Raw genomic sequence first — 16,301 nt, 5'->3', positions numbered from 1 at the left:
AACAAAAAAAGAACACCGTGACAATAAATATCCTGGCACATTTTTTTTTTCCTCTTTTAGGACCAGTACTTGAGATTTCAAGCAGGGAGCCATTCACAGCGTTTCATGCAGAAGCATGTTAGCCTCAATGAGGATACAGGCGCAACTCAAGAAGGAGCTTCCTCTTCCTCCCCCTTCCCACCGGCTTACGGTGGCTACTTGCTTTGCTAAAATTTCATAAAATACAATTTCATCAATCACATTTTTTTATTTGTATAAATCATTTTACATCAAAGTTATTATACTGGAAACCCCTCCCTCCCACCCCCCCCAAAAAAGCTGGGCATGGTGGCTTGAGCCTATAGTCCCAGCTACTCAGTAGGCTGAGATGGGACGATCACTTGATCCCAGGAGTTCGAGGCTGCAATGAGCCATGATGCTGCCTCTGCACTCCAGCCTGGGAGACAGAGTGTGACCCTGTCTTTAAAACAACAACAACAATGACAAAATGGGAAAAAAGAAAAAAAATAAAAATAAAAAAACAAAGTGATTATGTTGAATTGAAATGAGGGTAGCATGAAAAGAGCATTTTAAAATAAAATATTGCAAAATAAATCTGAGTTTTAAGTTTTTAGTCTTTAAAATAACTATGTGGATCACCATGCCTAAATGCATTTTAACATTAATGAACACTTTTTTTGAGAGGTCCCTTGGGGCGTTCCTAATAAAGCAGCTGCACACTCAGTTCCCCTGGTAGTTATTCCTTGCTCTTGCTTCTTAATTGGAAAGACCATGACTTGCATTTCTTTCACGCCATCTCAGGGGGCCTGGAATAAGGCTTGGTAAATCCTAGGTGATCAATAAAGGTACAGCTATTCTTATCTGGTGGACACCGCTAAACGGCCAGAATTCTGACCTGTGAGTGCAAGGGACAGTTAAATAGCCTTTTGGAATATGCATCACACAGCAGTTTGTTTCTATTGTGAGTTTCCCATATTCTTGCCAAGTCATTAGTATTCATACATTGTGTTACTATCGCTGAGACGGCCACGAGCTCAATAAACTCACTATATCTTTTGTCAGTAAAATCTCATTAATTTGGGCTGCTTTGAGATCTGGAGGTAATTTGGACAGGGACTTCTTCATTGTTTATTTTTTCTTCATAGAGCAAAGAGTGGAAATAAAATTGAAGGCGATATATCTCAAACATTTAAAATATTTTCTTTTCAAGTACATTCAGGCATTTTAGAAATCCATTTACATCATATGATGTGCTAATTTCACATCATTCTTCCTTGCCTATTAAGGCAAATCACCATGTCTCTGTTCTTGCAACACATTTATAGACTGGTTAGAGTTGCAATGTATCCTCCAAAACAATCCCACTGCATCTCTAAAAATATTCTATAATGTACACTCTATGTTATTGATACTCATCTCCCTCCAAATACCCTAAATTACAGAGTTTCCTGAGCTTAATTAGTACTTACACAGTATATTGCTTCTAAAATTTTGAAATTACTGTATAGGTAGTAGTTTAATTATTTTGCTATTATAATATATAATCATATCACTTGAAAAGTATTTTTAATAAATACTATTTATTACATAGACTATGCAAAATGTTGAGATTTATTCTTGAGTGTGTGTAGCAATGGATTTTCCAGCATCTTAGTGGGGAAAAACAGTAACCTCAGTAGGTGCCCAGATAAATGCTGTGATTCAATGGACTAACATAAAGGCATTCCCACTCGCTTAGAGCAGCTGCAGTTCTGATTTGCAGGTGTGAAATTTTTGCTTCCAATAGCTGTCAGCTAAGAAAAGGTAGCTCAGGCTGGGCACGGTGGCTCACACCTGTAATTCCAGCACTTTGGGAGGCTAAGGCGGGCGATCATGAGGTCAGGAGATCGAGACCATCCTGGCTAACACGGTGAAACCTCTCTACTAAAAATATAAAAATTAGTTGGGCGTGGCAGCGGGCGCCTGTAGTCTCAGCTACTCGGGAGGTTGAGGCAGGAAAATGGCGTGAACCTGGGAGGTGGAGCTTGCAGTGAGCTGAGACTGTGCCACTGCACTCCAGCCTGGGCGACAGAGTGAGATTCTGTCTCAATAAATAAATAAATAAATAAATAAATAAAATAAAATAAAATAAGAAAAAGAATAAAAGAAAACGTAGCTCAACTAAACCTGATCAATGGCCTGATACTGAAAATCACCTTAGGGGACATGACATGGAATAAGTGTCCCAAAACCAGATTTTGAATTTTTGTTCTTTAAATAAGGCTGGATGGGGGAAATGGTCACTTAAAGAGATGGCCTGGATAAGAATGGAGGGATTTTCATTGCTAAAGTGTATTGCCTTAGGGCTTTTCTTGGGCAATAGAGATCTTTTTAGTCTGGTCAACATGCTGCACACATATGCCAATATGGTGGTACATGGGAAAAAAATTGAGATCAACCACAAAGAAAGAGGTAGGGGTGAATTAAGGGAGATGACTGTCTTAATCTTGGAACACAGATTGCTGCGCCTACATTTTTGGTTTCCTTTTTGTTCCCCATAGCTGCTGACACTCTGTGCACACAGGTAATTAGCATTAATGATGTCACTGGCCATGCAGGTCTCATTGTGAAATTAGCTGCTTTGCCCAGTATCTGATTTGGCAAAGCAGCTATTCACATATGTGCCAATGTATGAGGCATTTGGAGAAGAGATCCGGAAAACAATCTGCAGATTGAAAATGAAGACATCCGATTTATAATTTCTAGGTTTAGATGGCACTTCACATTCTTTGAGTCTAACATCAGTGAAAAAATATCTAATCATGGACTGCTTTTAAAATGTTAAATTTTAAAATATTAGGAATTAACAGGTTACTGCATTTCTAGTGTGTGTGTGTGTATATAAAAATTAATTAGGTGACATATCTTTTTCTCCTTGCTCATAACTTCCCAGCAACATTAATGATTAAAAAAAATTTTTTTTTAGAAAATGTGAAATTAAGAACAAATTCACATGTAAATTTTCACTGTCCAGCCCTTTTATTAAAAGCTTTTCAATATAGAATTCTTGATTAGAGGATTGGAAAAGGACGGATTTTTCAGGGGAGAAGCTCGTTAGCAGGCAGGAACTCACCATGGGGAGGGTCCGGATAGGGTTGAGGTAGCTCTCATTAGGGGTGCTGCCCAACTTGGAAAGTGCAGCCAGAAGTCCCTGGGCCTCCTTGGACTGGCTCCAGCAGTAGCGTTCCAGGTTGAAGAAATGCGCCACGACATGGATGGCTAGGACGAGACGACACCAAACATGTACCCTGTGGCTTCCTCCCTAGTTACTAAAAAACACCGTGTCTCTGTGCTCAAGTTTCTCTGTTCTGGTTTTTGTAATCTCCAAGGAAAAGTGATTTATTTACACATCTTTCACAGTGCTTTGAGTGAAGCGGATTGAATACTTCCAAACATATTGTACAAAAATCTCCACATTTATTTAAATTATATTAATAAAGTAAATCTCAGTTCATCATAAAGTGTATAGTTATCATGGAAATGGAATAAATGTTATGATAGCTCAGCATAATTATATATGATATAATTCTAAAAGAAATAATTATATATAACTTCTTAAGAAATCGGAAAGCATTATTCTAGAATACTGTACATTATACATGCTGATATGTATGTATATGATACAAATGATAGATACCAGGAGATATATTGCTTTTGTTCTCTTTTGTTTTCTGTTTATTCCTTTACACATTTTAGTATACAGTAGTCCCCCCAGTCTAAAGTTTCACTTTCCCCAGTTAAAGTTACCCGAGGTCAACCACAATCAGAAAATATTGAATGGAAAATTCCAGGAGTGAGCAATTTGTGTTTTACATTGCATGCCATTATGAGTAGCATGATGAAATCTCATGCCATCCCGCTCTGTCCTACCTGGGATGTGAATCATCCCTTTGTCCAGCATATCCAGTAGCCCTCTTGGTTATCAGACCAACTCTCACGGTATCCCAGTGTTTGTGTGTGAGTCATCCTTATTTTGCTTAAAAATGGCCCCAAAGCGCAAAAGTAGTGATGCTGGCAATTTGGCTATGCCAAAGAGAAGCCATCAAGTGCTTCCTTTAAGTGAAAAGGTGAAACTTCTCTACTTAATAAGGAAAGGAAAAAAAACTGTATGCGGAAGTTGCTAAGATCTATGGTAAGAACAGATCTTCTATCTGAAATTGTGAAGAAAAAAGACACTTGTGCTAGTTTCGCTGTCACACCTCATACTGCAAAAGTTACAGCCACAATGCGTGATAAGTGCTTATTTATGATGAAAAAGGCATTACATTAGTGGGTGGAAGATATGAAAAGGAACATGTTCCAATAGATGGCAGTCGGGGTCAGTACTATCCACCGTTTCAGGCATCCGCTGTGGGTCTTGGAATGTATCCCCTGCAGACAAGGAGGGACTACACTCTATGTATATATACCCCTGCACATACACATTCACACATACATTTGCATGTGTTATTCCTGGTGGATTGAAATAAGCCAGTATTTGTGGAACTAAACATACCTTCTGTATATTCTGAAGATATAAATGGAGCTTTCTAATTCTGGGACTTGGTGGTGTCTAAATTCTAAATGAAGAGAACAGGCTTAAGAACACAGCATCGTCTGGCCTGAGGATTCTGTGTCTGATGCTGCTCTTTCCAAATCTGTTGGGAAGCCGGCAGTCACAGCTAGGCAACGACATACTGATGCTTTTCCTGCAAATGAAACTCCCGCTGGGTGGCCAGTTGATAACTGCCATTGGGATCAGATTCATGTGTGAAATGAGGCTTCATTGCCCAGGGTATAGACAATTTCCCAGTTGATATCTTCTTTTCTTCTGCACCCACAGTGAGGAATAGTGCGGCCTATGACTATCATACAGTCTACACAAGTTGTGAATGAGTTACAGGATCCTCCATGGCTGTACCTTGTGGGTTGAGGTATGGAAGAAAATGTGATGGGGAAAAAGAAACAGCAGGAACTTCTGAGAATATTGGTGTCATTTTGGTCCCTATGGTCCTAGGAGCAGATTTATTTAGAAATGCTATCTTCTATGCAACCTCTTTTCTTTGTCACCTGAGTTCCTGCTATCACTCCCTTTTCTGATTTGCAAAATGTTCTGCTCATGCCTTACAGCTTACTTCAAAAGTTGACTTCTATCACACATTCTTCAATTTCACCAGCACAAAAGATAGTATGACCATAGCATTTCTCAGATATTACTGTTGCAGTATCTGTTTATCCCTACACCCCCTGATGAACTTTGACTCCTCAAGGATGGACTTTATTCATCCTTGAAACCTCAGTACCAGTTCGCATTTGACAATTATTTGCTTAGTGACAATGAGATTACAGAAAGGTAGAAGGGGTAAAGAAAGGGTCAGAAAATCAATCTATAGATGCAACCTTGTTGGAGTAGTGCTTTCTCCGTTGAGATATATATATATATCATATATAACAATAATATATATATAAGTGTATATTGCACATTTTTTCTTTAGCCTTTAAGTTGAAAATCAAGCCAAACATACTTCAGGTTGAGGCTCACGCAAGAAGGCAAAGCACATGACACTGTTTCTGCATCATGATGTTTACTGCCTCCTTGTGGCTTCAGAGAGGTTAGCACCCACGATTTACTCTATTTCCTCCCAGGGTGCTTTGTCAACATATACGGCCATGTCGATGAAGGGGCTGCCTTGTTTAGCCTCAGCATCCACAAAGCTGGAAAGGCTTATCTAGCAGGAGTCCTTTCCAATATGTTACATGCAAAATGGAAACTATTTGCTAAACTGAACACAAACATTGTCCAGTATTCCTAAATGCTGTTTTCTGATAATTATCTCAAAGTCTTTAAAAAGCAGGTAGTACGTTTCATAGCAAACACATTGAATGTTTACTATACAACAGACACTGTTATAAATGCTATAGGCGTATTATCTGATTTAACCCTCCTCAGGTATCAGCCTTCTTCTCATTTCACAGACCAGTATCCGAAGAGTTAAGGAATGTGTGGCTCATTAGTGATGAAAGTGGTTTAGTGGTTTGCGTGACTCAGTGCTCCATCTTTTGACCATTAAGCTGTATTGCTTCATTTGACTAATGAGCAATTATCATACCTGATTTTTAATTGAAAACTAGCTTTTTTCTACGGGCTTGGATAAAACTGAATGGTTTACCTGGTGTCTTTAATCTAGAGTCCAACTGTTTCTAAGGCTTCTGACTGATAACAACATTTGGAGTCCTCACTGTAGGTTGGTGTGAATGCTCCTTTTACATTCTGCCCCTTGACCCTTACTCCTCCTCTCCTCCTAGCTTTCTTTAATTCTCTCTCCACAGACTAGGGCACTCCAGACAGGGTGTGAAGCTGTTCCCAATTTACAGAGCTAGAGACTGAGCTTCGGACCGAGTTAACTGATATGTTTACCATTGCATAATCCATATGTGATAGTCAGAAAGAGAAGGCAAGATAAGTTTTTAATATTTTATAACTTTTTTGTGTTGTTGTTGAGACAGAGTCTCACTCTGTCACCCAGGCTGGAGTGCAATGGCATGATCTCAGCTAACTGCAAACTCCGCTGCCCGGGTTCAAGCAATTCTCCTGCCTCAGCCTCTGAGTAGCTGGGATTACAGGCATGCACCACTATGCCCAGCTCATTTTTAGTAGAGATGGGGTTTCATCATGCTGCCCAGGCTGGTCTCAAACTCCTAAGCTCAGGCAATCTACCCTCCTTGGTCTCCCAAAGTGCTGGGATTACAGGCGTGAGCCACCATGCCTGGCCTTATATTTTATACCATTCTTTTCCCCTGTAATGAGTTGTTGATTGCAATTTGTTTTCTGTTAGATTGATTTCCACATAGGAATTTGACATTGTTAAATGAAATTTAAGTATGTTGATTGAATGAACAAAGATATTGAACTACTTATTTATTCTTATTGCCAGGTCTCCCATAACAGAGCTGAAGAAACTAATGAAGGAGTATGAGGAAGTCCCAGATGGTTTTCAAGAGGTAGGTTCTGAGGGAATGTGTAAAAACTATTCTCTCCAGTATTTGTCACGCATTTTAAAGTTCATATCTTACATGTTCCCTTGCTCCCACTACCTCCATTTTGTTTTCCTTTCACAAGGTAGAACATACAAAGTGGAATATTTTATTTATCTCAGGAATTCTCAGAGAGAAAACTGCTTATGTTGATTTTATTTGTCTAAACATTTTATTTTCCCCTTAGATCTGATCCTAATTTTACAGCAATCTTGGCTTGGAACTAAAGATACACCAACCGCTAAATTCAGAATTGTTGTGACTTGATAGACATCAGGGGAGATACTATTTTGTTCTTTTCAGACATTATATTTTCTATTCCTTCCCTTCTACATTTTAGGTTCTTAAAAATATAAGTAGCCACGCTGTTTATGTTACAGAGACAAAGGCTACAGAGATGGGATAAAACAGTGACATGGTTTGATTTCTCTCTCTCTTAGTCATCAATATCATTTCATGTTATTAGATTTGATATTAGTATGTAACAGAAAGAATACTGAAGAGGATACTTCTCAGTCACTTAACTTCTTTCAGGTCCTTTTTTCCCATCTGTGAAATGGGTAGATTGTACTAAACAAGGTTATCTAAGCTCCCTTCCAGCTGTGTGGCTCCTGTGTCTTTCTCTGAAGTTTACCGGGAACATATTTGTCATCTAAAAGGGATGTGTAGAGCAATATGGAAGTAATGCAAACACGAAGTTCATGTTTTCATGTTTCCAAAGCCAACTCTGGCTTAAATGGGGGCTCTTCAGTCTTGCAGTAAATCCAATGCCATTAGCTATGGGGTGAGCTCTCCCTGGGTCTCTGTGGCCTTTCTACAGTATGCACTGCTGTGCCCTTGGAGGACCACAAGACACACATTTCCATAACCCACCCAATTGTGCCAGGCTAAAAGGTGCTATAACTGGATCTTTCTACAATTTTGTGTTCTCCCCGGGTACTTTTAAGAGAGCAGCAATTTTGGAAACACTACACATGCGCATTTAATTGGTGTGTGAATTTCTGAGTTCCAATAAGGAGCTTTACATTGAAGAGTGAACAAAAAAATAATCATAAAGGCTACTATTAGAGCCAGTTGTGAAAAAGTTCTTTTACCTTCCTTCTTTCATTTCATTTTTCAGGAGATCAAAGTGAGCATAATTGAGGGGAATCTTGGAAGCGTGGTCTGTCCTTGCTGTCTTTCTGCCTGCCTGTCAGTGATAACAGTCATTTTGGAGTTAGTCACCTCCTAATTAAGCAGCCTTTAGAAACAAGGACCCAGGGACAGATTCTGGCTGTGCTTCTGCAGCCAGAATTTGGCTGCAAACTTTTAAACCTGTGGTCTGATTTCTGTAGGAGGATTCGTTGACTCTGGCACCCTGTGTGTGCCATGCATTTGTAAATCACATTAAATCCTGTCAGGCAGGACTGGGAATGGAGCTTCCCTGAAGCTCCCAGAGCCCCAGGTGGAACTGGTTAGGAGCAATCCTTGAGGGGTCAGGACTGAAGAGTTTGCACCTTTAGGGCTATTCTCAAGCCTGGGTCTCCAAATCTTTATTTTCTGGGCACCCTTATTCTGTGCTCTCTCCTCTCACCCTGCCCTTGTTATGTTTATTGATGTTTGTAGACTAATTTTAGCAACTCATCAGGAGCTGCACTTGGCTAATTGTTCACTCCTGGAACTGGCAGAAGCAAGCTGCCGACTCTGCCAGGGAGAGCCGCCTGGGTCACTATTTAGACACCCCTTGATGGAAGCTCGAGCTCAAAGTACTACTTTTCAATTGGAAGGGTCTTCAAGGTCTGCTGTGGACCAGGGACTCCAGAAAGATCTGCATTAATAAGAACGAAGAGGCTGTGAAACTATGATTTTTATACCCGTGGGGTTATAGGTCCCCGAAAATGATTTATTAGTGGTTCAAGAATGCTCCAGCAGCTCTTATCATAGGCAGGCAAGCAGGAAGGCAGGAAGCCAAAAGAAGAGTTCCTGTCACTGCATTTTCCATGATGTCCTTGATTACAGATACCATTGTTTTGCCTCTTCCCTCCTCCTCCCTCGCCTTCTTCCACCAGTCTCTAATTACATCCTTTAATGATTTGACCAATTAAAGCCTGCAGCTCAGCTTGTAGGGGAACGGATGAGAAATCAGAGGTTGGCACGCAAACTTCGATGTGGTCGCACTTTTCCCAAGGTTACACACCTCTGTTAAGCCAGCCGGCTATTTGAAATGCAGCATAATGGGCGATGCTAATAAAACAAGCGCAGGGACATTTTCAGCTGCTCCCAAGTGAATCTACCAGAAGAACACCATGTGAAAAGCAGAGGTGTTTCCATGAAACCAAGGCTTAGCATTTTTTTCCTCCTAAAAGCGCAGTTGCCAGACGCATTTCTCCGTTCATGTGAAATGTAATAATTGCTTTGTCAGGGTTTGGGAGAAGCAGAGAGCTTTCTCCCTAGCCTCCTCCCTCCGTTTGCAGGGAGTGGAAACACCGCAGTGCTGCTGGTTGCCATGGAGGAGTAGGATGAGGGACACTTTGTGGTGGGTGGCAGTTCTGACCCTGCTGGGGGAACCCCAGGTGACATCTGGGTACCTGGCAAAGCAATGGGGTTCAGGAGGAAGGGGGCCGGAGAGAACATTTGATTCTCTCCAGGGATGTGTTAGGGAAAGGGGGAGAAAGAGTACCCTGCTTTCTCCGGTTGCAGCAGAATGTGAATGTATTATCTTGGACGACTGGCATCGTTTAAATCTTTTCCCTCCGCACACTCTGTTCAGTCCTCCCCAGACTGCTCATAACTCCCTGAACAACTCATGCGTCTGTGTGCTGTACCATTCCCAGTGTTTCCTTCAACCTCTCTTGCCTGCTGGCCGACTCCTACTCATCCTGTTTTCACCAAATTTTTGAGGACCTCTTGTGTGCCGGGGACCAGGGCAGCCAAGATGTGTAAGGCACAGGCTCAGCCCCAGAGGTGATCAGCTTCTGGGGAACAAATTTCACTCTGTGGTAGAAAGTATGACCTCAGACCCCTCGCTGAAATGGCTGCCTCCGAGGAGGTGGGTCAGGATATGAGTCCTGGGCATGGCCATGTCTCACCCATTTAGCACCACGAGGAGGGCAGAGCATTTCAAGCAAAGGGGATCCCTGGAGCAAAGGCACAGAATGCTTAGGCACTTCCAGGAGCTGGGTGTACCCAAGGGGAAAAGCCAGGGGGGTGAGGCAGGAGATAAGACTGTGGCAGGGGGCACAGGCAGGGGGCACACGTGAGGTCACTGGACCCCTTGGCCAGGCTAAGGGCTTTGGATTTGATCTTATTTGCAATAGCAGCAAGTGAATAACCCTGTATTCTCCAAATTTCCAACTAACTCTGGTCCCGACAATAATCTGCACATCTCATTGAAATGTATTTATTTATTTATTTATTTATTTATTTATTTTGAGGCAGAGTTTTGCTCTTGTTGCCTAGGCTGGAGTACAATGGTGCAATCTCGGCTCACTGCAACCTCCATCTCCTGGGTTCCGGCGATTCTCCTGCATTAACCTCCCAAGTAGCTGGAATTACAGGTGTGCAGCACCATGCCTGCTAATTTTTGCATTTTTAGTACAGACGGTGTTTCACCGTGTTGGTCAAGCTGGTCTCGAACTCCTGACCTCGGGTGATCCACCCTCCCCAACCTCCCAAAGTGCTGGGATTACAGGCGTGAGCCAACCACGCCGAGCCTGTATTAGTATTCTTTTAACTCCACAGAAGAAAGAGCATGAAGAACTTATCTGATATCACACTACCAGTCAGTAGAGAGGTATAAAATAATTTGGTCACCTGATTTCAGTCAACTGCTGCTTATACTAAATTATACTCCATCCTAAAACAGCCATGACCACACTAGTTTCAGAAAGATATAGCTGCTATCAGGGTATCTTTAACATGGGGGATATTCATTATATGTTTCTAATGCATTGGTATTATTGATACACGATTACATATAAAGAAATGTACATGCCCAAAAGTTTAAGGAGAAAACTATTTCATAACACACATTTTTCTTATTCTTTGCTTTCTTTTCTGTTTTTTTTTTTTTTTTTTTGAGATGGGGGTCTCACTGTGTTGTCCAGGCTGGAGTGCAGTGGCACAATTTTAGCTCCCTGCAACGTTCACCTCCTGGGCTCAAGTCATCCTCCCACCAAAGCCTCCCAAGTAGCTGGTACCATAGGCATGCACCACCATGCCCATCTAATTTTTTTGTATTTTTGCTAGAGACGGGCTTTCACCATGTTGCCCAGGCTGGTCCTGAACTTCTGAACTCAAGCAATTCACCTGCCTCAGCCTCCTGAAGTGCTGGGATTACAGGCGTGAACCACCATGCCTGGCCTCTTTTCTGATGTATTTTGATGCTGGCTGTTTTTTACCCCCCTTCTCTCTGTAATATCTTTAAAACTTTCTCTTAGAGTTCAATTGTGTCTTAAAGCTATTGTACTATGATAATATTCTTGCCATTTTACTGTTATGCAGAAATCAAGCTATTTAAGACTTTAAAGGAAGCCTAGAGATTCCTTGAATTCCTTCTCTGATGAGCCTATCAAGGAGCAATCTGGTCTCTGTTTGGACACCACCCATGATGGGGAATTCAGTACTCTTAGGGAAACTTCATTCTAATTTTAGATAATTTTCAAGGTCCCGAAAAGACTTCCATTCCTGAGCCAAAATCTGTTTCCCTGAGTCTTTGTTCCTTCATGCATTCGCTCATTCATGAAAGGTTATTGGTGCCTACGCATACTCAGCACTGTTGTGGGCCTTGGAATACAAAGATGAACCAGCCTTATTTTTTCCCCTTTATCCCTGAGCTGGTTTTCTCTAGGACACGATGTCTTTTTACTCTTATTTCCTCACAAACCACAAAGACCTTTTACAAAGCAGTTCTCGGGTTGGTTTAATCCAGTGCCGAAGACAATCAATGGGAGCATCTTCCCCTCATGTCTCACTGCACACCCAAAGTTGTGTTAATTGGCACTCGGGCACCGTCTGTCATGTCTTGTTGCTTAATTAAATTCACATTTGTTTTGAGTGTTTCTTTTACTCTGTTTTTTTTTTTTTATGCATGAGAGGATAAAAACAAATGAGGAAAACATATTATAGTTAAATTAGTTTGAGAGAAACAGTCCTGAATCATAACTCTTTATCGCTCAGATAGCCTTTTATTTCAGTGTCTTTGTTTTCCAGCAAAACCACAAGCTGGTTGATGACTGCTCCTCCTCCTTTCTTCCTCATCAGAGTTTAACCTTGGCCTTGGATGCTAATTTCTAGTGCCTTCCTCTTGAATTAGAAATATAATAATAACAATAACACTTTCTATGCCGATAAAGCTTCATGTGTTTTCAAGACCCTTTTATGTCCATTACCTCAATACGATTCAGAACTTTGCTCACATGATCTTTCTTTTCTTTTTTCTTCTTTATTGCCCACGATACTATTTGACAGTCATTTTCCTATGACTGTGAATGAGATTTTGAACAGAGGTCAATTTTATTTCCAAAGTGAATTATGCTGAATAACAAAGTGTTCCTTTTTCAAGTATTTATTATTGTATTATTAACAAGCTTAACTATTCACAAATGAAGTTTCACCAACTTTTCTTTGACAAATTGAGGTCTTGGTAGGGGAAAACTCTTACGTAAGTATAAATTGAAAATGTAAAAACCCATTTGTATAAGGTTTACAGGGTCAGATAAATGGCAAAGAGTTCTTTTACCTGAGGGTGAGACTTGAGGAAGTCAGAGTTAAAACAAAACTATGAAGTTAGGCATCAGATATTGTAAAATCCATGAAGCAATTAATAAGTACTTACTTGCATTAACGGCTATCCCATAGGCGACCAGTTTGTGAAATTTGAGGTTTTTGTCTAATTGCCTCCTCCATGGTCCTCTGCAGCACTAGAGTAACAAAAAAAAAAAAAAAAAAAAAATGCCTGATTTATGGAAAAATTACAATGAAAACACTGTCATGACAGTTAAGAGAGTAGGAATCAGGCTTTGCCTCTAAATGTGACACAAAAGTTAATGGCCATTAGTCAAACAGGCAAATCAAAAGGTTATTAGTTGCTTTGCTGAACTCTCAACTCAAAAATGATTGACTTATTAGTTTTCTGGTTATAATTCAAAACTCTTGAATAAGCCTGCCAAAATACATGCCTCACTCAGCTTCTTTGTTTAAAAATTTAAGGTGATAGCCATCATCCTCATTCATGTGTTTTAGGTAGTCTACAAATTATTCCTACATATACAAAGGCAAATATGCATCTATATATAAATATTCATAAAATCATGATGATGATTATACAGGCATACCTTGGAGATATTGTGGGTTTAATTTCAGACCATTGCAATAAAGCAAATATTGCAATAAAGCAAGTCACACAAAAATTTTGATTTTCCAGTGTATATAAATTTATATTTATACCACACTGTAGTCTATTAAGTGTGCAATAGCATTATGTCTAAAAAAAGTACATGCTTTAATTAAAAAATACTTTATTGCTAAAAAATGCTGACACAGAGACACAAAGCGAGCACATGCTATTGGAAAAAATGGCGCTAGTATACTCACTCCACACAGGGTTGCCAGAAGTCTTCAGTTTGTAAAAACCATAGTATCTGAGAAGTGCAATAAAGGGAAGTGCAACGAAATGAGGGATGCCTGCATAATGAAGTATTTTCCCTGGTAAAAGTTTTTGAAGGACTCATTTTCTGTAGGCTATTTTGTTTGACAGGAAGCACAGGTAAGTTCCTAACACAGTGAAATCAATATAATTGGGAAATATCCCATTATGTTTGGTAGAGGTTAAAATCTACATAATAAAATCTATGTACTGTGATTATGCTTTTGTGGGTGAGAACCCTGAGAGATGTTTCCTTGTGGCACTTGTCTCAAAAGCTTATTTGTCGTCTTTCAATCAGAAACAATGATGATTCCAGCTATTATAATGCTTCCATCTTCATGGTGCAAATACATCAGGAAACTGTTGAGCAATGAGTTGAGTGTCATGTAGGAAATCAATGGCAACAGCCAAAGCCAAATCAGATAGATGTACTGATTACTGTTTTTCAGTTTTAGCCTTTCTATTATCTCTAACAAAGAAACCCAAGTTTAAACAGAATTACTGAGAATTTCATAATAAAGTACATTTTTGTTTTCAATGGCACTTATATGAGGAAGTCATAACAACTGAGATTATTTCAAATATTTTAGTACTTACAATACTTGTTCCTCTTATGAATGAAATAAGGTTTCGACTGATAGGTATTAGAATTAGCATGCAGTTAAAATTCAGGCACAGTGCGGACGCTCGTGCCCAAGCCAGTGTTGACTGTCCACATGTAAAGACATAAAAAAGAGATTCAGGGAAAACAAGGATCCAGGGCAAATAAAATGCATTTTGTTTTCTGAAAAAGTAATGTTTAATCATAAACCATACTTACACCCAAAATAACTCGTGTGTAATGGAAAGACTCCTCCTCTTCATACCAGTAGAACGTGTCAATAAACAGATACAAATTTACTCCCAGCCATGAGAGCTAGAGTAGAAAGGAAAGAGAAGCAATCAATACTACCTTCAAGCTTTTTCTCTATTCAAAATCACTTGGGGTTCTTTTAACGTGGAATGAAGAGCTTCTCAATATTAATCAGAATCACTCCACATATTTATTTCTCATAGATTAGTTTTTAATAGGATTATAATGGTAAGAAATTATTACCTTTATAAAAAAGATTTTAAACACATACGAGTCAACTTTAAGTGATTTAATGAAACTACAAAAGCTTCTTAATCAATGTTGCTTGACAATGATGTCAAGAAGGAGGAAATCTTTAAAAACAACTCTGAGAGTTCTCTAGAAAAAATTCCAATTTCATAGTCTAATTCAGAGACTTCATTTGATTTAGAGAAACACTCATACATTATGCAAAAACAAACTACTTGACTTTAAAAATAATTAAAATGAGCTCAATCGGAAAACAACTTTGCATGATTCTATAATGGTAAATTAAATATATCTACTGAATGTTTTCTAACAAGTTTTAGTCTTTTAACCAGAGCAATATTTCAAGCTATTTAGTGTTCCTATACAAGTTTTCCTAAAAACCAAAGACTATTCAATCTATATATGTAAAGTTGAATAACGAAATTGATACTTACTACTAATATGATGGAAAGACCCTCATTCAAAACCCAGCATCCCATCATGATGCTTGTTGCTCTTCGGCTGTCAGCAAATTCCCTTTCCCTCACCTGTGTCTGGATGTTGAGTCCTTCGTGAGGGCTTCCCTAGTAAATTATTTTGTCTTTTTGTCATAGGAAGCACCTACAGGGAGCAGCTCTCGAGGAATTTCTAATTAAGGACTTCTTGCCAAGAGCACATCACCAAGCTGCCATGCCTCATGACCTGGGTAAATACAAGGCAAGTCTCTGTCTAATGATTCCTTTCGTCAGAGATTTTATAAGAAAAGAAAACTGGTTTTATTAAATTGTCTCATGTACTTTATACCCGTTCATTTTCTACATGATTGCAGTCAAGATGATAATAAGTCTTTATGTAAATTTGAGAAATAACCTAACTGCTGAAGGCTGCATATAGCAAAGAACTTTCTCTATTTGTTATTTTTCCTTTTTTTTTGGAAACAGAGTCTTGCTGTTTCACCCAGGCTGGAGTGAAGTGGTGCCATCTTGGCTCACTGCAACCTCCGCCCCTGGGTTTAAGGGATTCTCCTGCCTCAGTCTCCTGGGTAGTTGGGATCACAGGCATGCACCACCACGCCCGGCTAGTTTTTGTAATTTTAGTAGTGATGGATTTTGCCATGTTGGCCAAGCTGGTCTCGAACTCCTGACCTCAGGTGATCCACCTGCCTTGGCCTTCCAAAGTGTTGGGATTATAGGCATGAGCCACTGCGACCAGCCATAGCTTTTCTACTTCTTTAATTCCTTTTCCCCTCTTTCAAAAAGCTCTCTATAGAAGACAAAGAGTATGGGCTAAATGAGTATGAATTAAACCATCTTTCAGAAGATGATGAAAAAAGATTCTAAAAAACATCAGATAGAAAACTCTCATATAAATCTAAAAGTGTGACTATAAATAATGAACTTTTTTGTGGGACTGAGGTAATACATGTCATTAATCACACTTGGTGCACCCATGCGTTAAGTGCAAATATCCTTTCATACTCCAGTTACTCCAGGAATGGCTGCATGGGAGCCTCGTCTGTCTCTGATTTTGTGTAAGTCATAG

General features: G+C 39.7%; 1 protein-coding gene across 1 annotated transcript in view; it reads right to left on the bottom strand.

The window, feature by feature from the left end:
* NOX3 (NADPH oxidase 3) overlaps positions 1-15,364 on the bottom strand; it is a 62,097-nt gene extending 46,733 nt beyond the window's left edge. The window contains exons 1-5 of the mRNA XM_017891958.1: positions 15,215-15,364; positions 14,499-14,594; positions 14,276-14,386; positions 12,869-12,953; positions 3,113-3,258 (exon numbers count right to left, since the gene is read on the bottom strand). Of these exons, the coding sequence (XP_017747447.1) occupies positions 3,113-3,258; positions 12,869-12,953; positions 14,276-14,386; positions 14,499-14,594; positions 15,215-15,262 (486 nt within the window). The 5' untranslated portion in view covers positions 15,263-15,364. The remainder of the gene's footprint in view (positions 1-3,112; positions 3,259-12,868; positions 12,954-14,275; positions 14,387-14,498; positions 14,595-15,214) is intronic.
* Between the last annotated feature and the right edge of the window lie 937 nt (positions 15,365-16,301).

This window comes from Rhinopithecus bieti, unplaced genomic scaffold (assembly GCF_001698545.2).
Source record: "Rhinopithecus bieti isolate Rb0 unplaced genomic scaffold, ASM169854v2 scaffold_1583, whole genome shotgun sequence".
Taxonomy (NCBI): Eukaryota; Metazoa; Chordata; class Mammalia; order Primates; family Cercopithecidae; genus Rhinopithecus; species Rhinopithecus bieti.
Note: the sequence above shows the minus strand (reverse complement) of the source record. Positions and strands in the feature narration are given on the sequence as shown.